At 37.7% G+C, this 22,403-nt stretch overlaps 1 protein-coding gene across 3 annotated transcripts in view; it reads left to right on the plus strand.

The window, feature by feature from the left end:
* BRCA2 (BRCA2 DNA repair associated) overlaps positions 1–22,403 on the plus strand; it is a 37,653-nt gene that overhangs the window by 13,507 nt on the left and 1,743 nt on the right. The window contains exons 11-26 of one of the 3 annotated variants that reach the window (XM_082774327.1): positions 178–4,938; positions 5,775–5,867; positions 9,197–9,266; positions 9,705–10,123; positions 11,030–11,220; positions 11,817–12,004; positions 13,410–13,580; positions 13,863–14,208; positions 14,931–15,086; positions 17,240–17,384; positions 18,539–18,660; positions 19,470–19,671; positions 19,842–20,008; positions 20,095–20,230; positions 20,878–21,134; positions 21,803–21,955. In XM_082774327.1, coding sequence (XP_082630453.1) covers positions 178–4,938; positions 5,775–5,867; positions 9,197–9,266; positions 9,705–10,123; positions 11,030–11,220; positions 11,817–12,004; positions 13,410–13,580; positions 13,863–14,208; positions 14,931–15,086; positions 17,240–17,384; positions 18,539–18,660; positions 19,470–19,671; positions 19,842–20,008; positions 20,095–20,230; positions 20,878–21,134; positions 21,803–21,955 — 7,577 coding nt within the window. Of the gene's footprint in view, positions 1–177; positions 4,939–5,774; positions 5,868–9,196; positions 9,267–9,704; positions 10,124–11,029; positions 11,221–11,816; positions 12,005–13,409; positions 13,581–13,862; positions 14,209–14,930; positions 15,087–17,239; positions 17,385–18,415; positions 18,439–18,538; positions 18,661–19,469; positions 19,672–19,841; positions 20,009–20,094; positions 20,231–20,877; positions 21,135–21,802; positions 21,956–22,403 lie in introns of those variants that run through there. The other 2 variants (XM_082774328.1, XR_014318705.1) reach the window with 2 other exon arrangements.

Here is a 22,403-nt window from a genome sequence, read left to right on the forward strand (position 1 = left end):
AATCACCAGTCTTGTTGAGGCATTCACACTTGAAAACCTATGAATGCTACCAGCATTAGGCATATATAGAAATGATCTTATGCGACAAAATTATATGACAATTTGAATTTGCATTTGTTAGAATAAATGAGGACTGTTTTATTAATGTATCTTTTTTTCTAACGTCTCTTCTTGTAGACTCTTTGCTTTGTGCTGAGAGGCAACTGAATATCAAGGAAGATAACTTGAGCACTTCTGTAAAAAAGGATCTAGAGGATAACTCATCCTTCGACAGTAGGCTGAAACAACAAGAGCTGAGGAACTTGGGGAAAGACACCAGAGAGTATCAACCTGCTACCTCATTAAAATGCTTAGAAGTATCCAACCATCAGAAAGAAGATACAACAGATTCTTTAAATAGTGAAAGAATTTCAAATATAAAACGAAAGGTTCTAAGTGCAGCATGCCTAATGGCAAGAAAACGTTCCAGATTGTTTCCTGAAGACTGCTGCTTAGAGAAAGGCGAGGAAGATACGTCTATGAGTCGTAATGTGAACAATGGAGCTACTGTCCCTCAGAGCCTGAAAGGACAACCGGTGCAGTCTTTTCCTAGTAATAATGATTGCTTGCTTGATGTGTGCCATGACACTACGTCTGTGACAAACAGAGATGTCAATAAGACTTTGAGTCAGATCAACTTCGGCATAAATAGAGTCAGCAGTGACTCTTGTAGTAAAATATCAGCTGATGAAAAGCATGCTACGGACCCGTTGGCTGTAGTTGAACACAGACAAGTACTTGCACCTGTGGGAATGAATTGTTCAGGAGATGACAGGATCAAATTAAAACAATGCGGAAAAAAAGACGTAGCTGCCTTTTCAGGAGATGTAGCTGACAATCAAGAAACAAGGTCAGTTAAAAGCGATGAAAGCCCAGAAGCAGCTGCTTGCAATAAAGTAGCTGTAGAGATTGTTGAAGAATTGTTGGATTGTGTAGATGATAATTCTTTAATTGAAGTGATTTCTGAAGAAGATAAACAAGTACCACCTATATATTCCCACAAAAAGCCAAATGAGAACCTAGAGCATGAAGGGAAATCATCGGGAATTGTTAATGTATGCAGGTCAAATCTGAGCTTTGGTGGCTTCCAGACTGCTTCCAATAAGCAGATTAAATTCTCTGAAGACAGTATAGCAAAAAGCAAAATGCTGTTCAAAGATATTGAAAATGAATGCTTTGAAGCTTCTTACGTGGAAAGAGGCAGAAATTTTTCAAATCAAGTTCAAAAGGAAAATGTGTTTTCTTCCAATTTGGAAAGCAAATTGGGCAGTGCTTTATCTGGTTCACAGACAAGGTGCACACAGTTTACTCCACATAAAGTTGATTTGTGTAAAAACTTCCCTAGAAGTCTGCATTCCTTGCAAGATCTTAATCAGACTTTGACAGCAAGCCAAGAAGCTGAAATTGCCGAAATTTCCAGTATCTTGGAAGAAACAGGCAGTCAGTTTGAATTTACGCAGTTTAGAAGGCAAAGTAACGTGATCCAATCTGTTGAAAAACAAGACATTGTAACTGTAGAAATGCACGGAGCTGCAAATGTGGAAAATAATTCTGAATCGTGGCAAGATACTGATCCCTGTAGCACTTTTAAATCTGAAAATCAAGTAAGAAATGACAAGTATTGTAGTATGTGGAAAGACACAAATGAGGAATGTAAAATGGTAGAATATGAAAAAGAAAACAGAGTGCTTTTCCATAAAAGTAGTGAGGAGGTTACTTTCTCAGACAGAGATGAAAGTGGAGTATCTGACGGTGAGAGCTTTCCAGTACCTGTACAGGCCAGCGCTTCTAATTTTGTAGGTTTTACTTCAGCTGGAGGTAAAAAAATAAATATTTCTAAGGCAGCTTTGACCAGATCTGCAGAGCTTTTCAAGGACTTGGATGATAACTATTTATTGAAATCTTCAGAAACTAATACTGGATGTGGCAATTCAAAGGGCAGCAGGGGGATGTCTTCTAACTGGAATTCTTTTAGGTGCCTGACAAAAGAAAACAAAGGTGTTTCAAACATCAACAGCATAGGTGCGATTTCCCATGCATGTTCCGTTTCCCGCCATTCAGAGAATGTTGGTACACCCGAAAAGGAAAATAAAGAAAACTGGACAGAAAGATTAATAAGTGATGATGAACGTGTTGATTTCAGTCGTGCTAATGCTAGGCATTCTGCCTATGGAATGCGAAACAGTCCAACATCCATTCAAGAACAGAACCAGAATCATAAAATTCCCAAACAAGTTTTGAATCCAGGGGATTGCCAAGCTGAAGATAGCTTACAAGAAGACTCTCTGTATGTAACGTGTCTAGGAGATGCTACTGCCACTGCAGAACATTGTGATTTAAGTATATCAGATGAAATGGAAAACCTGTTCCCTGCTGAGAAAGGAGAAGACAGCAGGCAGAAAGATGTACACTTGCCCCAGAAATTTCAAACTTCTGATGATGCTATATCCGATTCTGATGGTCCTTTAGACAATTCTCTACATGGCCTCAGTGTAAATTGTGGAGAAAGAGACGTAGATGTTTCAGAGAACTCTGATAAACAAAAGACAACTGGTATCAATATTGAAGGAGAAGACACCACAGGTGAAAGCCTGTTCGTGAATGAAAGCAGAATAAAAATAGGCTCCTACCAACATCATCAAGTACCTTTTGAGCAAGAGGTGGATGCTGAACCAAGTGAAGTTAAGGGAAGTTATCTGACTGGTTTCCAGACTGCTAGTGGCAAGAAAATAACAATTGCTGATGGATTTTTGGCTAAAGCTGAGCAGTTTTTTTCAGAAGAAGATGTTGATTTAGGGAAAGAACATAATGCCAATTTTGAGGACCACGTAAAGAACAGGAAATGTAGAGTAAACTGCGTTAAAGGCTGTGACTTACATATTGACAATGTTGCTCAATGTGATGCGGAAATACTTAATTGTAATAAAAAGCTTATTTCTGAAGAACCTGGGATTCGATTTAAGCAGACAAGAGGAAGTAGTCCCACTAAGCAAGCTGTGATTCTTGACAGCATTAAAGTAGATGCATTCACTAATATAGGTGAAGATAGTGAAAGAAATTTGGTAGCTGCATATGAAAAAGCTGATGTCCAACCTGGAAAGTCAGAACTAGAATCTCTTTCTGAATGGGAAAGTAAAGCTTTAAGTAGAACTTCTTTGTCTGAAGATGGAAAACTGTTTGCAGAGATGGATGTGGAATGCTCAGCAAACAAGAAGGATAAATCAGAAAGTGTACATGATTTTCCTATGCAGTCAGCTACATCTCTGCCTTCAATGAAGGTATCAAGTAACCCTGTGGACAATTCTGTGCCTTGTGATGTGAAAAATACTTTATTTGCTGAGGACAGTAGCAAATCTGATCAGTCTGTCCTCAAAGCTTATAGCAGTGTCTCACAAAGTCACTTTCCTCAGTTGAACAGCGACAGCAAGGAATTTGACGTACAACATTTAAATCAACCTTGTTCTAATACCAGGTGCTTTGCAGACACAGCTCTTACTGCTCACCAAAAGCAGTCGGAAGTTGGCCTTCCTGGAGGTGGAACTAATTTAGCCTGCTTGCAAGAAACATCACTTAATTTTAATGATACAAATCCAAAGGGTGGTCTGAAACAAACCGTGTTTAGTACAGCAAAAGGTAAAGCTGTCTTTGTTTCGGAAAGCGCGTTAGCACGTGTCAGACAAATGTTTCAAGAAGACTACGGTGAATCTGCAAAACATGAAATGAAAACCAAATCAAGAACTAATCAAACGGAAATTGCTGGAAATTCATCTTTAGTCATTCCTGCTGAGTGTCCTAATTCTACCAAGTTTTTAGATGCTACAAAAAGAGCGGGGAATTCAGCAGCATCTCATTTCACTGATGGAAACCTGAATGCTAGTGAAAATGGTCAGCAAGATGCAAACCTGTTTGAAGATGAAATTTCTGTTCCAAATTCTCAGGTGCAAGGCTTTGGACAGAATACCGAGCTTCTGGGACACGTGCCTGTGCCAGATAAGCAGATAAAGCAGTCAGATTCTTCTACAGGCAACCTTGGATTTTTCAGTACAGCAAGTGGCAAGCCTGTACAACTCTCAGAAGAGTCACTAAAGAAAGCTAGGCAGCTCTTTTCTGAGATGGAAAGTAGCCATTCATCAGGATTACAAGAATTTCAGGTTGAGGGAGATGCTGAAAAATCTGAAAAACTTGCTGAAGAGGTATTTCCTAGGAAAATGCAGCTAGAAGAGAGGGAAAATGCCAGCACTAAAATGATTCCAGGTCCTGCTTTTGGGTTCAGCACTGCAAGCGGAAAGCAGGTAACGGTCTCAGAAAATGCCTATCAGAAAGCAAAGGCAATTCTAAAAGAATCGGATGAATTTTTAAGCAGTGAGCTCTGCGTTATAGATCAACTTCATGCAATTAAAGAGAGCGGTCAATGTACCAAGTCTCAAACTGGTAACGTGATCTCAGAATCCCAAACTGACAAAAGCTGCGATGAGCTTGACTTTAAAAGCATCCACCCTGAGGAAATGAAGTCGTTTTCAAGCTCTCACCACCTCAAGATGCCTGAGTATGTACCACATAGTAAGAAAAACAGCCAGTTGGCATTATTTAAAAATAGCTTTAAGCAAGAAGAGACTGGACCTGTCAGAAAAGGGCTGAATCTGGGGATGAAAACAGAGTCTGAAGCAGTTTCATGCAGCGCTACCGCTAGAGCGGAAATTAATGATGAGCTGTTCCAAACTCCAAAAAATCACTTCAAAGATGGCGCTGTGGGAAATGAAAAAGCTTCTGTAGGAGATCATCTTTCAGATCCTGGAGCAAAGACTAATTCTGCGCAGTCCTTCTGTGGCAAAACATCAGATAAAAGCTTTCAAAATAAGACTTTTGGGAAGAGGCACTTCGAGGAAAAAAACTCACTTGGTAGGTCTTAGTCTTATATATGTTAAATGCCATAACAATAGTTGTTTGGTTTTTGTTTTGTTGTTTGTGGTTTTTTTTTTTTTTTCTATTTAACATTGATATTTATTTTTTCAGGTCTTCTAGAAATGGGTGTTCTTTACCTTACTGTCAATGACAGAATTCCTTGCTGCAAACAATGATTTCTCTACTTTGCAGCCTTAAATGCACAGTACAAGCTAAATTTATGATTATTAATTTTGAAGGTTTTAATTTTTGAAGTGTTTTTTTTTTTTTTTTTGGTTTTGTTTTATCATAACATTATGGAAGAAATCTCCTTTTCTCTTTTTTTTTTTATTCTCTGCACAAATCTAGTGGATTGGTTTTGTTTTCATTGGAAAATGAGAATGAGTATTTCTGTCTTCACCATTTTGTGCCCTGTAGGCAAGGCCAAGGTTTCACGTATGTTGAGACTGGCAGTCTGATACGAAAACTTGTTGGTTTAAAAGCGCAGCCTCTTACCATCTAAAACTGATAGGATAAAGCTCGCAGGTTTTGATTTGGAGGGAACAGACCTACTGACTAGAAAAGAGTCTAACAGGCTTCGTTATCTGGAGTCTTAAAACCATTCCTGGTAGCACCACATGAGCATCCTGTGCAGAAGAGAACCCTGCAAATGTGCCAAAGTAATGTCGCCTTGGGAAAGGGTGTTTGAGACAAAAATGATCTGAAAACTTGTTAATTCTGTTTGCTGTGACTCCTTGAATATTTTATTTAAAAATTTAATTGAGTTATAAGGTATTGGTAAGAAAATGAACTTAAAAAGGAGATCTGTTTCTAAATCTGTGTTTTTATCCTAGGAGAACCTCCAATTAAAAGACAGCTGCTGCTTGAATTTGACAAGACAAAGATGCCCCCCAGATCTCTGAAAGCTTCAAAAAGCACTCCTGAGGGTAATTTCAGTGTTCTAAGCAGTAATCTGATTCTGGGTGTTACTATTAAAGTTCTTCAATTTCTGATTAACGTATAATGATTGCTTAACCAATTCTTTTATCAATATAGTCATGAAAATTCAGGGAAACTGCTGTGGTAATGTCTCCTCTCACTTTAAATCACTTGATTAGTGGTACACTAGTATCATGTTAGACTGTACTGCTTCTGCAAGAACTCTATCTTATGTCTAGCACAGTAGGAATTCAGCTTATAATCCTAAAGCTCGCAAATACCAGCCACAGTAAGAGGAGGTTTTAGTGATGTATAATTTCTCAATTAAAAATTGTATTTATGGGAAAATAAGAAGGTGCTGGTAACTTTTATTATATAATAATTTGTGAGGAATATGCTTACTGATAAGTGTATTACAGATGATTTTAATGTTTTAAGCCAGTACTGTGGAGGTTCCTGAAAGTGAAATCAAGGTTTTAAAGTTTGAGCTGATTCTTTACGTGAAGACTGATTAGGGTGTTAGGTTAATGGGATTTTTGGTTACTGCTTTTCCTTATGGGATATGCTGTGTCTTTTGAGGAACTCCTTCTTTCTAAGCACTGCATGTTTTCACCTAGAATTCAGTAGCAGCATTCATCTAGAAAGTCAGAAACGCACATACAGCTAGTAATTATTGCCAGACAGCCTTAGAGGAGAGAGGTTTCTTTACAGCTTCTGCTTTTTGAAGCCTTGGAAATGATACAGAGTATAAAAGAATCCAATTTGGGTGGATTGTTCTGATGCTCCAGGATACTTCCCCTTTCATACACACGCTGCTGTCACAGGGCTAGGTAGCTCTGAACTGTTTCATGCGCCTCGTTAGTATCACTTCCATTTCAAATTGTCTCAGCCCTGTATGCTCTAACCTAGATAGTGACCCCCATCACTCAGTACAGGAGTTTAAAAGCCTCATCTTCCTGTTTCTCTCTCGCTACAGCTTCAAGAGAAGTATCATCCACTTTAATGTAGAAAAAAATTGATCATTAAGTGGTTGCTAATGTTATTTTTGAGATCTTTGGTCTTTTTGGTCTGCCTTTATTGTACCGTTAAGGAGGTACCAGCCATTCATTGTTACTCTAAGGGGAATTATACCTGAATTCCATTTGCAAGTGGGAATTACAAAATGGGATGTTTGAATATCCCATTTAAACTACTTTTATTCCAATTCTTCAAAACGTCCCCCTAGATTTTAAGAAGAAAGTTGAAAGGGGGGTCATACTTAATCTCAGATTTTGAATGTTTTCCTTTGCTGCAATACATTCAAGGAAAAAAAAAGAATCTTTTTAGTAGATCGTGGGAAATTAAAACTGCTTTTCTGGAACACCTCATTTCAAACACAATTTCTTATGTACTTGATGTCCACTTGTACCTAGTTGTCAACAAAGCTGGCTGACTTCGTGCAGTACAGTAGCACCAAGAACAATTCTAGATATCTTAGTAACTGTAACTTACCTATATTAGTGCACAGAAAAGATTTTGTAACAAGAGAGTTGACTCCTTTTGAACAAACTTGTTTGTTCCTGAATGCCGCCCTAAGTTTGTTCTAAGCATGAAAACGATGGTTTGAAGAAAACTTTAAGTGGAATTTGTAAGCTGCTGCCAGAGAATAATTGTCTACCCTTCATCCATAAATATTATCCTGCCCTGCAGCAGAATGTGAACAGTGTTATTCTTTGGTGGAACAACTGAGACCAGTTCTAATATCCAGAATAGTCCTGCTCCTGACTTCTGGAACATGTGGCATCTTGTGTATATGACTTGTCATCTGAAACTTCCTCTTCCCAGCACAAAGGAGTTCCAATTCCAGGCAGACGTGATTTAGATGCGTTGATAATTCTGAGATAAGTGTGTCCTCAGAAAGATCAAAGGAGGAGTTTGTGTGAATGTGCCTTTTCTGTTGAAAACTGTTGTGTTGTGTTTTTTGTTTTTTTTTTTTAAGGAAAAAAAAAGTTGCTAAATGAGTTTTAAATTAAATAGGAAGCCTCTCTGGAACTAAATATATGTTAAACATTTCCCTTTAAGGAGCCTAAAACACCCCTCGCAGGCTCACAAATGGGAGCTTTTGAGAGTTGAGCAGTATAGTCATTTATCTTTTAGATCTGTCTCAACTAGTGTGAAGAATTGAGGCTCAATAAGGGAGGGTGTCAGCTCATACTTGTTTTCCAACCTGTGATTTTACTGCCAAGAACCTTAAGTAAAACAAGTCAGAACTTCTTTATGACCCCAGATGTGTTGGAATTGATTCTGCATTTACAGTTTCTTCAAATTACTGCTGTTTTACTCACACTTCATGCTTGCTATACAGTTTGATACCAAACAAGGGGAGGTGACATTTTCTTAGATTTTTCTTTTTTGTCACAAAAGGCAGCACATGGCTGAATGTCATCTTTACCAAGCTCTTCATAAATATTTGTTTTCTAGAGAAAATCATCTGTAAGAAAGTTAGAAATTTCTAAACTGGAAAAAAAAAAAAAAAAGCTACATGAGGCTAACCTCATGTTTTAATTTATCAGGGATATATTTATTGGGCCACGTATGATTATTAAAAGAGGAGAGCACTAATGTTGTTCCTTGAAAATTAATTTTGCACTTACAAAGAGCTACCAGCAGGCTCCTGACAATTCTATTTTCCTCACTTTTTCCCTTTTACCCAGCATAAGATTTCTTAGGAACCTGTAGAAGTCTTCACTCCCAGTGTCAGACTGTCTCTTTTAGGGGTTTTCGGTTTGTGTTCATTGGTCTGTGACAACCTGTATATATTTTGTTTAACTGCTATGGGTAATTATGCTGCTTAGATCAAACATATTGGCAAAATAACTTAGATCCCAAAGTATGTTAGTCACTGAAATGGCAATTAGAAATAATATTTCTAGTGGTAGTAAGATTATGAGACAGATTTGTGCCTTATTTATTGTAATGTTTAGAAACACTGAAGATGGTTGCTTTTTCTCCTATATGTGGTTTGTATCAGTGCTGTTGAAAAAGAGCTCAATAATCAAGAGCTCTATCAGTAAGATTAGCCTTGGAAACTCTAAATGTATTCTGCCTGGTTGTTTTTTCTAGATATGTTTTTTGTTCATTGAAGGTTAACTAGGAAAACGAGTGGGTTTATCAACATCGAAGATATTCTATACAAAGATGTTATTACCTGTAAAAGCCACAAAGCTATTTAAATCGCATTTGTAAATTACTGTAAATGTATATTCCTATATGTAGCATATATGAATATAGAATAAATGTGCTGTAAATATCTATCCATGTAATGTACCATTTCAAACTTTTTTTTTCCTAATTACAGGCATTTTCAAAGACAGAAGAAAATTTTTGTACCATGTTCCTTTAAAACCAGTGACTTGTCAGCCATTTGGGTGAGAAATTTATACATTTTAGTTTTTCTAATGCAATTTTTTTTAAATGTTGCAAGTTCTTGTGACTTTTTAAAAAACATATAGTAGTAACTTGCAACCCAATTTTATAACAACCCAATTTTATAAAAGACTAATAATAGACTAATAAAAGACTAATAATTTTATAAAAGACTAATAATTTTACTTCAAAACAAACAAGTTACCATACAACACACGTTGTTCCTGTAGAGTGGTAAGATGCTAAAGAAGTTTTACACTTGTATTTCTATTTTTGTTAAATAAAAATTAAGTGTTCAGGTTTAAAAGTATCAAAAACTAATATTTTGTCTTTTTATTGATGCAGTTTTGAAAATGTCACATTACTAAATTAAGAATGTTGAAGCTCTGAAAAAGAATTTTATCAGAAAGCTGAAACCTGTACGTTTTTTGTCTCTATAGGGCTACTAAGGAACGACAAGAAGTCAGGAATCCTACTCTTACTTTACCAGACCAAGACTTCAAAGGATTTAAATCTAAACCTGCCATTTTTCAGCACTGTGCCCTAAGGCAGTCTTCAAATGATGCTTCCAGATTGTCTTCTCCGCATAAGGCCTCAGCCCAAGAGAGTGAAGAAAAAAGAAATTTGTACAAATCTGGCAAAACTGCTAAAACTTTTGTTCCACCCTTCAAAACCAAGCTGACTTTTTCTACAAGTGAACAAGGCAGTAGCAAGAGATGTGACTCACCAATCAGCAAAAATATGACTGAAGAAAGGGAAGTAAATCAGATCACAATTGAAAAAGATACTGCTGAAACTCGAGATAACCCATCTTGCATCCTGCATGCAGCAGACACTGACTTAGAAAATGGCAATTTAGGTATTTTTGGATTTTGATCACTTACCTATAGCGAATGCTATCGGAATTGAACCCATGAGTGGTTTTGCATATTCTCTCAGACTTTTTTTTTTTTTTTAATAAAAAGAAACTGATTCCTATGGTGTTTTTTGTAGGGAAATCAGGAAATAATTACTTTTCTAAGACTCTATATTGCACTCCTAACAATTTCATCTCCAAAGTTAATTAAGAACATGAAAAAATTGTTTTCACAGAGTAGCTCAGACACAAGATGCAAGGTGGAGTATGTTTCATTTGATTTTTTTATACTCAAGTAAAATGTGCTTGGAACCTTAAAGATTAGCCTTGGTAATCTTTCACTATTATAGAAGCTTGTATTCATTCTGTTTTCCAACTAAAATATAGGGCTGACTTGGTCTTTTTCAAAGAAGCAGAGATTGAATTTTCAGCTTTGACTTTCTTTAGCATGTGGACTTGCACATTTGAAGATTCAAGAAAGCTTAGAAGGAGTATAACTTACATAACTATTACAATCAAATAATTTGGTTTTCTTCACACAGACTCGTGTATATTGATTTAAACAGGTGCGTGAGCATCTGCAAAATTAGAGCCCCTATTTGCAGGTCAAAATCTCAGGATTATGGATGCTGCAGTCATTATCAACCGGTTTATGTTCATTTGGAGCTTCCTGTGAAGAGTTCATTCTGAAGAAGTGAAATATATGTTATATTAATTCCTGATATTATGTATTATAAATATTATTTAATGTCTTCAGTTAGCACTGCTGGATATTTTGACTGCAGGTTCTAAAAATCTGGATAGTGGCTTAGAAAACAAGCTTCTCTGAGTCTGCTTTTATTCTGTGACTGTATATCCTAAGTTGATATATATATTGTAAAAAGCTTTTGATGTTGTTTTTCTTTGCAGTTATGAGCAAGATGATGGCAAATCTCCGCTGCGCTAGAGATCTACAGGAAATGAGAATTAAAAAGAAATTCAGGCAAAATATTAGCTCACAGCCAGGCAGCCTTTATGTCATTAAAACATCTGCAAGGAATAGAATCTCTCTGAAAACTGCAGTAGAAGAAAAGTCTCCCAGCTTTTATTCTACAGAAGAGGTACAGTGACACCTTTTTACTGTGTCTTTCCAGGGCTGTGTTCGTTAAAACTAGCAAACAAAAAGTCGGTAGCTTTTGATGAATATATCCATTAACTGACATCTCTGCAGTTTTGAGATAAGCATTTACAGTAGCTCTTGAAGCAGTTGCTGCATTGTTAGGTAGCTTTGCGTATCCACGGTTTATAAGACTGTTCAGAATAATGGGGATCATAAATGTCTCTGTAGTGTTGTAGTCAAACAAGGAAAAAATCCACCAATGGTAGCTGCTACTGCCTTCTAACCTATGTGAAAAGCTGTCTTAAGATAACACATGGTTAACATTTAAGCTCAGGTAAGTCAAGATCAAAAGCTTCTTGCTTTTGGTACGGCGTTTTGTTTTTTTTTTTTTTTTTTGAAGCACACCATGATGTCATGATGTCCTGTTTGGTGAGTTCCTGTATTCTTGGATTACGTATGAAATGACAAGGTCATACAGAACAGTCTCTAGCTCGAGAAGATAACTTAACATGAGTATAGCATTAGACATGAAAGCTCTCAGATGAATTCCTACTGGATTGTCATTGTCTTTTGTCATTTTCATCTAATTTTTTGCAGCTTTACAGACACGGTGTTTCAAAACATTGCGTTCAAGTTAACAGCACAAACGCAGAATCGTTCCAGTTCCTCATCAAAGACTTCTTCAGTAAGGAGTATTTATTAGCTGGAAATGGGATCCAGCTTGCTGATGGAGGGTGGCTGATACCTACAGATGAGGGAAAGGCTGGAAAAAAGGAGTTCTACAGGTATTGTTTCTTACGAACTTGAGGCAGGTGTGCTCTTTATTAATTTTTGATTCCCATCGCTGGAATAAATCTAACACTACTTTTTGACTGCATTTTTAGTACACCTCTGTTAGTGTAAATGAAGATACTGTAGGTTTATAAATTGACTATGTAGACTAATGGTGTTAGTGATCTTCGTTGGGCATGAAGGAAAACAAAAAGTCAATTTAGAAAATTTCTGGAGGTTCTTCTCCAGTGTAAATTGTCCAGAAAAATGTTAATATTATTGTTAATTTATCACTTTTGTTTAATAGCATTGATAGGTTTTGCTTTTTCAAATGGAAGAGGATTCATTTCTGTTGTGCTCTAGTTTGAGTGTGGCAATGAAGTTTGCTGGGGGAAGAGTTGCAGAACATGGGTGCAAATGTTTTTATTTTTTTTTAAAGCTGACTTATGAAAATAACTTAATTTGCAGTATGATTTGAAGGAAGGCAAGATTTCAGTAGGAAAAATCACTGATTATTTCAGGCTTTCTTTGAATGTATATAAAAGAAGCAGAAAAAATGCACGAACAACCCTTGCTCTTGCATTATCCCGGGTCCTTCTGTGTCTCCTTTTGCAGGTCATTTAAGGTGAACTGATAAAAGAAGTATGCATTGACTGCATCTGTCCTAAACACTTCAATAGAAATTGTTTTGTGTTAATGTAAGCAAATTCATACATTATAACTTAATCAAAAGCACATGCAGCAGAACAACTAGCATACTGTTGCATTAGCAAAACTTCAGAAAATTTTAAGTATTTTAATATTAAAATCTTGAGCCTTCCTGACAAGTCGGAACTTGATGTTTTGGTGGGCCTTAAATTGTGTTCTGATCAGTCTAACAACTTATTTGAATCTTTGGTTTAATTCCTTCTCTGTTTCCTTCAGTGAAACAGCCTTCCTAGTGACTGGCTGAGTGGGAAAAGTCAGAGATTTCCAAATCAACTTAAACAGTTCATGGTGGTACTGCTTGGAATCAACACAGAATGAAGCATTGCTTAAATAGCCAAACAATGGGGACAAGCAAAGCAAGCAGGAGATATTCTGGGGCTGCAAGAGAGTAGAGCATGCTTCTGTCCCTCGATGCTATAACTGTGAACCAGAGAGGGCATGCCCCTGGAGCTACTGCCAGGGTCAAAGGTTCATTTCAAGAACAGCTGCATGTACACACAGACATGCTGTCAAAGCTTATAAGGACAAAACTTCAGTATTCAGACAATAACCAGACCAGGCTAGGGAATGTAACCTTCCTGTTTACACCATAATAAATACTCCGTTGTTAATGTTGCCTATGTGCATACGCTGCATGTAATGCTAGGGAAAAATAGGCAAGTAAAAGCTGATAATGGATTTTGGGTTAATTTATTAACGATTTATCTGCAGGGCTCTCTGTGACACTCCTGGTGTGGATCCCAAGCTAATAACAGAGGCCTGGGTCTACAATCACTATAGGTGGATTGTATGGAAATTGGCAGCCATGGAAGTAGCTTTTCCACATGAATTTGCTACCAGGTGTTTGACACCAGAAACAGTGCTGTTGCAGCTGAAATATAGGTAAGCGTGTAGCAACACATTTGGAATTGTGACTGCGTGCTTTCTGCTCATAATATTATAAAATAAACATCTCTACTTTGCATTTAGTATTTATCAGAATGCTTGTTTTGTTGAACTTAAAACATACCAATATTAAAAAAGTACTGCATGTTATTTGCAAATATTTAGATAATTTTCACTTCTTCATGTAGATGAAGCAATGATTTGCAACAATTGATTTTAAGGGGAAACAATGTGATGGATTTTGTTCACTTTAACAGTGTCACGGCTTCTTTTCTGTAGGTATGACCTGGAAATTGATAAAAGCAAACGATCAGCAATCAAAAAAATAACGGAGAGAGATGATGCAGCAGGTAAAACACTTGTGCTGTGCGTTTCTAAAATCATATCACTGAACGCTGTAGCATCTCCCAGCAATAACAATATGGAAAGTAAAAAAGGAGCAGCAATAATTGAAGTTACTGATGGCTGGTATGGGATTAGAGCTCTTCTGGATCCACCCATCAAAGCTTTCCTACATAGAAGGAGGCTTACAGTTGGTCAGAAGATCATTGTACATGGAGCAGAACTCGTTGGCTCTCAGAATGGATGTACACCACTGGAAGCCCCAGATTCCCTTATGTTGAAGGTAAACCAAAATACTGGTTCAGCTTGCTTGGATGTGACTGAGAGATGGGACAGATGCTGTTTGCTTGAGCCATGCTGTAAGCTGGATGGGGTTGTGTAAACAGAAAAGGTTTTGTTGGGGTTGTGTAAACAATTTTGTTGTAGTTTAATTACCACATTTGTAAGACAAGATAGTTAACACTAGTCAGTAATGTAATACAAGTTTCTCTTCCAACAAAATAAACAGTATAAAAGTACCTTTTTTTTTTTTTTTTCTTCTGTAAGATTCTGACAAGTTTTGCTGCATGTTTTATCCTTAACATGGTTAAGCACCAGGTTAAGAAAGGTGTTGATCCATCACAGACAGTATAAAAGGTTGAGGAAGAATTGGGGAAAAAAAAGAGAGGGAGGGCTTGGGGGGAAGGCTTGACTTGTTTGATTAAAGTGATGTGTGAAGTTTCAGCATAAAAATTTTGTTGCTCTGGTATAAAGCAATGACATATCTCATAGATGCTAATTTCCTAGAGAATCTTAACTCATCAAATCTGTCACAGCTGTTTAAAGTAAGCTTTTCAATGTGAAAAGAAACCTTGAAATTAAAACGCAGTCTGTTCAGGTGCAAAAATAAGAGTTCCTTAGTGAGGTCAATATAAAAAACGAAAAAAACTTACTCAATCTAAAGGAAAGATTATCTCCTTCTGACCTACCAATGCCAGTTTATCGTTCAACATTTAACTTGTTCAGATTTCAGCAAACAGCACCCGCTGCACACGATGGCACACAAAACTAGGATTTCACCGGGATCCCAGACCTTTCCCTTTGCCTCTGTCATCGCTTTACAGCGAGGGTGGTGCAGTGGGGTGTATTGATGTCATCATTCAAAGAACTTACCCTATTCAGGTATGGTATAAGTATTTTATGAATCTAACTGTTTCTATTAGATCTAATTTATCTCATAGCTAGTTTCTATATTGTTCTTCAAAGGTGCCATAATAGAGGCAGTTAAATAAAATCAAGAAATGGTACCATGATGTGTAAGCAGAAGTGGCTCTTGCAGTGTGCACATAATTAATTTTTCAGGAGTGGAGTATCCTGTTATAAGAAGAATTTCAATTTACACTCGGTATGTTCTGGCTTGCTTTGCTTCAGTCTCAAAAAGCCAGAAATGATTGACTGTGGGTTCAGTAATCTAAAAAGCATAATTCCTCTTAAAGGAGGAAAAAAAACATCGACAGTTTCAACTCTGAGTAGAAATGTGAAACCCATTTTTTTCCTGTCACTAACATATGTATCCCTGCAAAGAAGTTAAATATTTGATAACCTTTGGTAAGATTAATTTTGTCTTACTATACAACACAGCCAGCTACATAAAAGATCTGTTATTGAAAATATTATTTACAATACAACATGACTGTTGTATAAAATAGAGTGAAGATGTTTTAGATACAGTGAAGTCTGACCATATTTAAAGGATCTGTGGACATCAAGTGGTAACTACTTGGAATCATAGAACTTTATCACCTTTGTAGCCCTCCTTTGGACACCCTCTTATAGTTTTATATCCTTTTTATACTGTGGTGCCCAGAACTGCACACAGTGCTTGAGGTGAGGCCGTACCAACACAAAGTAGAGCTTTTTGTAACAGTCCCAATTATAAAAAGAAACATTTTTTTTTTTCTTGGTAATCAGTCCTCTGAATGTTAACATGTTAGCCATAATACAACTTCTAGATTCTGTTAACTTTTTCTCAGAGAATGCTACACTTGACATGCACATACAGGGTTTTTCTTCATTTGCTTTCTAAAATGATGTGTAACTGTTGGTCAATGCAGACTGAATTCCACTTTATTTGCCATATAAAGGTAATAGCAGTATTTAGCTTGAAACATTACTTTGATATTTAGATCATTATTTTAACGGAGGAAATTACAGCACTTATTACATGGACATCCTGGTAGACCTAACATCTACTTAGGTCCCAGAAAGGGCACAGTAATCTGTAATGCCATCACAGTGTGTGGCTTCCAGGCTGGGGAGGAAAGTGGTGCTTCATATCCTGCTGTTTCCAGAGATGGATGGGCAGATATGTTTGTTTGTTTTTATAAAAAGACCGAGAATCTTGCTCAGTCGTACCAAAACGATAGGAAGACTTGAGCTATGTATCTCTTTTACCTCAAGCCAAGGGGTGTGGGAGTCACAGTAACTGTAATTAAAGTTGTCAGACTGTGAGCAGTGCAGGAAGTGGAAGGCGTGCAGTTAACGAGGCAGGCAGAGCCGATTTCAACAATTCACTGCCTCGTAAGGAGCAGTCCTACAGCTTTCCTCCTCCTGCTCCTGCCGTACTGTCCTGCTGCTTCTCTGTGCTCTACAGCTCAAACCAACCTCAAACTGCTATTTGTCTATTGCAATAGGAAACTGGTGTCTGGTACAATCAGGTAAATGCTAGGGCAGTGCAAGATGGGGCTGTGCAGCAGAGAGGGAGACCACTTTGAGCTGCAGTGGCCTCTTTGTTTGGCCACCTATCTCTTCAAGGCACGCACTTGCCAAGCCGGCTCTGACACGGCTGTGGGCAAGGCTGTTATCCTGTGGAAACACTTCAAGATGAAAATGTTTAAGAGCATCTTTCACAGCATCTAATCTAGCAGGTTAAAACAGTCCAGTCGGCGCTGAAAGACAAGTTGGGTAGGATGCAGTTCTGGTATATTTTTGAGCGCTGAGTTTGTTTTGTACCTAAATGTATCTACAAGTGGGATCCAGCTATCTTCTAAATTATATCATTGCCTATTATTATAAGCGATGGTTTATTCAGCTGTTAAATCACTGAAGTTTGACTACAGCTGCTCCATTCTGTCTGTGTATCTTTAAAGAGAAGATTTACCAACCACTGCTCCGTTTTGTTTTATTGTTTTCTTTTAACCTTGGATCTGTTATACTAAAAACTTCTAAACCTGTTCACTTTTAACTAGAAATGCTTTAAACAGTGAGTATTGGAGGGAAGCTAGATGAGGTTAAAAATAGAAGGTCTGGGGTTTATTTAAATCTTTGTGTTTCAGTGGATGGAAAAGACGTCAGCCGGCTCATATGTATTTCGTAACAGCCGAGCTGAAGAAAGGGAAGCTGCCAGGCATGCAGAGGATCAACAAAAGAAACTGGAAGCTCTATTTGCAAAAATCCAAGCAGAATTTGAAAAGCACGAAGGTAAAGATTTCATCATTTCAGAATATGTAATAACACAGAAACATTTTTGTTTCTGGGCACCGGGATTCTTGCCACACTGATCGTGAATTCTGGGTGCCTTCACGCTCGGATCTGTTTTGTTTGGGGGTGCGGAGGGGAACGTCGTTTATTTTTCTACAGGAACAGATAGGATTCCATCACAAACGATAGCCTGCACAGTTCAAAGTCCATAGGGTCATTATCTGCAACCCAGCTCGCCTCTCCTTTTTGGTTAATCTTTCTTGGGGTGACCTATAACACTGAGATGTTATCTGACTGCTTCATCAGAACCTGGGGAGCGTTATCAATAACAAAGAAAGGGCAAGTAATGCCATACCCTTAAAAGAAATCTGAATTCCCAGTTGAAATTGGAGATTGCTGTATAATTCTTAGCATCACGGACGTGAACTTAAACATATCAGTCACCTCACTGTGTTGCTTTTTGTTTGATTGGTATCTGGTCTACGTATAGTGGAGTCTACTGAGAAAATGATCAAAGTGTGAGCAGCAAAGATGATCGACCTGAGGAGAGGATTATTGTCTAATGCAATTAAGTTCACCTGGCTTTTTGCTGGTGTCCGAAGGAAAGGAGGCTTCTTCACGTGCAGTCCTGCGTCACCTGCCATCCCAGACCTTGTTATCTTTGAGACTTTCACTTTCCCCTTGTATGAGAGGAGGAGGTGACTGGCACACAGACAGCATGGTCAAGTATCGGTGTAGTTTTGTGGCAAGCTGCCGAGTCTCCCTAAGTGCGGGCACTGAGAATTGCTTGCTACATCAGCAGAAAGCTACTGCCTTGTTAAAACTGTTGTTTTCCTGTTGGTTCAGAAAACCTCATTGGTCAGGTGCATCCCAGAGCTGCTGCTGAGAACTGGCTATGCCATCTCGTAAGACCTTCCCCAGAGTTTGTATTCTATTGTGTATTACAACTAAATACAACGTAGTTTGTAAAAGTGATTTTTTTCCATTTCTATCTTCCTAAAAACTACAAACATCTATCTATCCCTACATAGAAGAGTTTGGTAGCTTCATTCTGGTAAGTCCTAAGTTATTGTACTTCCTACATCATAATTTTTCCTTCACTTTTAAAGTGTATTGGTTGTACTCAACATAATGGACTTTTTTTTTTCCAACAGAGAGAGCCAGCAGAAAAACACCAAGTTCACGTGTAGTTACAAGACAGCAAATCCATAATTTGCAAGATGGTGCCGAACTTTATGAAGCAATCCAGAATGCATCTGACCCTGGTTATATGGAGGTAACAGTAGAGCCAATTGGGCTACTTTTGAAATGCTTGTGCAGTCATTTCTAGCCTAGTACTTCCTGCTAAAATCAGCCACAAAACTGCGATTTAAATCATCAAGATTTCCTACAGTATGCTTATTGCTAAGTAAATTGTGATTTACTTGGAAAATGCTTTAATGAAGTCCTGTTTAAATAGATTAATCTCTTAGATTGCAAAAGAGAGTAAGTGATTTTCTCTGGATATACAAAATCCAGGATATAGTACAATTAAAAATTATTATTTGTGGTTTTATTACTTTTGTTTTGACATATGTATGTGAAAACTGAATGCACCTAGTAAGACACATTTTTCTTGCGTGCTGCTCGATGAAGAGTTTACGTGATCTTACTGCCGTTTGTCTCCCGATGTGTTTTAGTGTAAATTAGTCAGCTCAGAGATAGCAGCCTGCTGGGAGATGCAACTCTTCTTTTCTTCTTACAGAGCTTTTTTGTAACATCTTTCTTATTAAACTGGCAGAAGTGCCTGTTGTATGAAATGCTCACCTTAGTTATGTGTTCTTAAGCAGGCTTCTCACTAATTACCCATCAGGAGCAGTGTATAATGTAATACATAGACAACTGAGTACCAGTAAAGACTAGAGTTCCCAGTTATGCGAACATTTTGAGTCTAAGTAGTGTGTCAGTTGAACAATAACTTTTCTGTAACAGAAGAGCATTTAGGAAAGAGACTATAAAGGATCCTGTCAGGATCTTTTTTTGTTTGTTTGTTTGTTTGTTTGTTTTTAAAAAAAAGATACTGAATACATTTTCTCTTGGCTACAGGGTTATCTCAGTGAAGATCAGCTGAAAGCTCTGAATGCTCACAGGCAGCTGATGAATGATAAAAAGCAAACTCGGATACAGGAAGAATTCAAGAAGGCTGTAGAGTCTGCAGAAAAGGAAAAATATGGTTGTTCCAAAAGGGATGTGTCCACTGTGTGGAAATTATGTGTGGTAGACTACAGAAAGCAAGAAAAACATAAAGGTTAGTACTTGGGGAATAAATAACTTTCATCTTCACATGGTAACTGGCCAACATAGTAAGATTTGAAGAGTTTACCCACAGCTTGCATATAACTGTTTCTGGTTTTATTTTGCTAAAAAGCTTTTGTATTCGTGTTGCCCACCTAATATATCTTAATCTGGTGTTACTAGGAGTGATACTGAGCATCTGGCGTCCACCGCTAGACGTTTGTTCGCTGTTGAAGGAAGGCAGTCGGTTCAGAATCTACCAGCTGTCCACATCACAGTCCAAAGGAAGAGCAGAATCAACTAACATACAGTTGACAGCAACAAAGAAAACTCAGTATCTACAACTATCAGTAAGTGCTTTAACTGCATAGGTATATCACTAAAAAGTGTCAATCTGTGTATCAGTGTGTTGGTGGTGTTTGTTTTTTTTTTTAAGGTCTCACAGAAGATGCTGCTGCAGCTTTTCTTTCCAAGAAAGGCTCTAAAATTCACCAGTTTGTTGGATCCTTCTTTTCAGCCACCATGTGCCGAAGTTGATTTAGTTGGAGTCGTAATTTCTGTTAGCAAAACAGGTACGTTGTTGACCATGTTCGTGACATTGAATCACCATTAAGTTTTTTTTTTATTTCAAAAGTCAAGATGATCTTTGGTGTTATATAGCAGCCAATATACACATATAGTTATATAATAGCTAATATAGCCCATCACCGTGATACACTGGCAGATAACTGTTTTCCTAGAGAAAAAAGGACTTATTTGCTGAGCAAGAATTTAGTATTTGAGTATTCAAGCTTAAAAGAAGCTTTTTCTTTAACTGTGTTCCATGAGGTGCATTCTCACACCCATGTTCTGTGTGCAGCATTAGCATCTGCCACGTACGTGAGCTCCTTTTTCGTGCAGTGTCATGGGCTGAGTGGATCCAAGCCCCTTGGAGCTCACGAGTAGACAGGTGGAGAATCTTCTGATAAAAAGCAGAAGCACCATAGAGTATGTTTAAGCACTGGAATGCAGATTTGGAATTGTTTGCTGTAATCAGTATGGAGCGAGTGTAGAATGTGAATGAAGCATTAAACATCTGTTAGCAGGCTGACAGGCTGCTGTTTTGTATTTCTCAGTTAGAACTCTTTCAAGATGTGCGTGACTATTTATAGACACGAATTGCAGTAATCAACCTTTATTTAAAGTCTTATGGTTTGATTCATTTTTTTCTTGCTTTTAGGTTTTGCTACTATGGTTTATTTATCTGATGAAAGCTATAATCTGGTGGCAATAAAGATCTGGGCTGATCTCAGGCACTTTGCTATTGAGGATATAGTCGTTCGCTCGTCGTTCATTTCTGCAAGCAACCTTCAGTGGCAGTCTGACTTCAGGTCAGAAATTCCTATGCTGGTGGCTGGAGATCTTTCTGTGTTCTCAGCCAGCCCAAAGGAAACCTACCTTCAAGAGAAGTTTAATGAGCTGAGAAGTCTGGTAGAGGTAAACCTTTACATTTGTAGTTTAATGATGGATTTGAGTTATTGCAGTGTCTATCTGTCACCAAAAAATCCATTCGTGCTACCGAATCTTAAAACAAGTAATGCAGATAATGCTGAATTTGAGGGGATTTTGTTGAAGATGGAGCAAGGTGTTCATGTGCTTCTCTTCAAGGACTCTCCATGTCACCTACTGAATGTCTTGGCTGTTCTGTTCCCATCAGCTCAACATCCCTGTCTTCAGCAGGTGCCACAGGATCTTTTCTGGCTAGCAAACCTGTTTTCACCTGCTAGCAGGCAATCTGTCACTTAAAGTTGAAATTTTCTGTCTTGTTCACCTGAACGTGTTCAATATCAACCAACAGCCTGATGGTTTTATTTATTTTTCTTAATTTCAACTTTCTAGTTGTGCCAAATAGCATGTCTTGGTCATGCATTCTCACTTCTTACTGAAAAAGTATTTTCTTTTTTTTTTTTTTCTTGCTAATAATAAGAGGAAGGTGTATTTCTTTTCCATTGAAGGTGCAATGGACTTCTGATTTGTTGGTTTTATACAAAATTAACTTCTTGTGGCATTATAATGAGGGAAACAAAGCCCTAGTTTGTGAGCACAGAATACGTACATAATTTTAAAAACAACTATTCTGCATTGTAATCTGTTCTGTTTTATAGAACGTGGACTCCTTTTGCTCTGACGCAGAAAGTAAATTGATGAATTTGCTACAAAGAAGTCAGTCACTCACACCCATGTTACCTAAAAGATGTGGTTCAGAATGCTTTTCTCCTTCCTGTAACTCAGGCCTCTATGCACCGGATAAAAGTTTGGTAAGCTTCTAGTAATTAATTTTGTTTTCATACTGGCTTTACATACAGTAAGGATATAAGCAGGTTTTATACTGCTGGCTGTAGTGAATGGTCTCTGTTTTCAGTCTGCCCCACAGGTTCTCTGTAGGGCAAGGCAAGCTGATGAGAAGCTTTTCCTTGTGTGGGTTACAATTATTCCTTGGGAGGAGCTCTCTAGCCTCATCTTCCTCCAAGCACTATACGAAAATTTCCCCTCACGGTCTGTGTTTTGACAGCTTACTTTAAATACTCTGAATTTTATGAGTAAAATGAATCCTCCTTCCCCTATAGGAAACAAGGAAGTATTTACTACTTCATCAATGTCATTGTAAAGGTTATCTGACATGGATATGATTGGGAGGAAAATTTTTGATCTGTAAATGTTTCTTCCAGGAGACTCTACAGCATGTGCTCTTGTTTAGAGGTTGTT

Source organism: Aythya marila (genome assembly GCF_965140915.1).
Source record: "Aythya marila genome assembly, chromosome: 1".
In the NCBI taxonomy this organism is placed as follows: Eukaryota; Metazoa; Chordata; class Aves; order Anseriformes; family Anatidae; genus Aythya; species Aythya marila.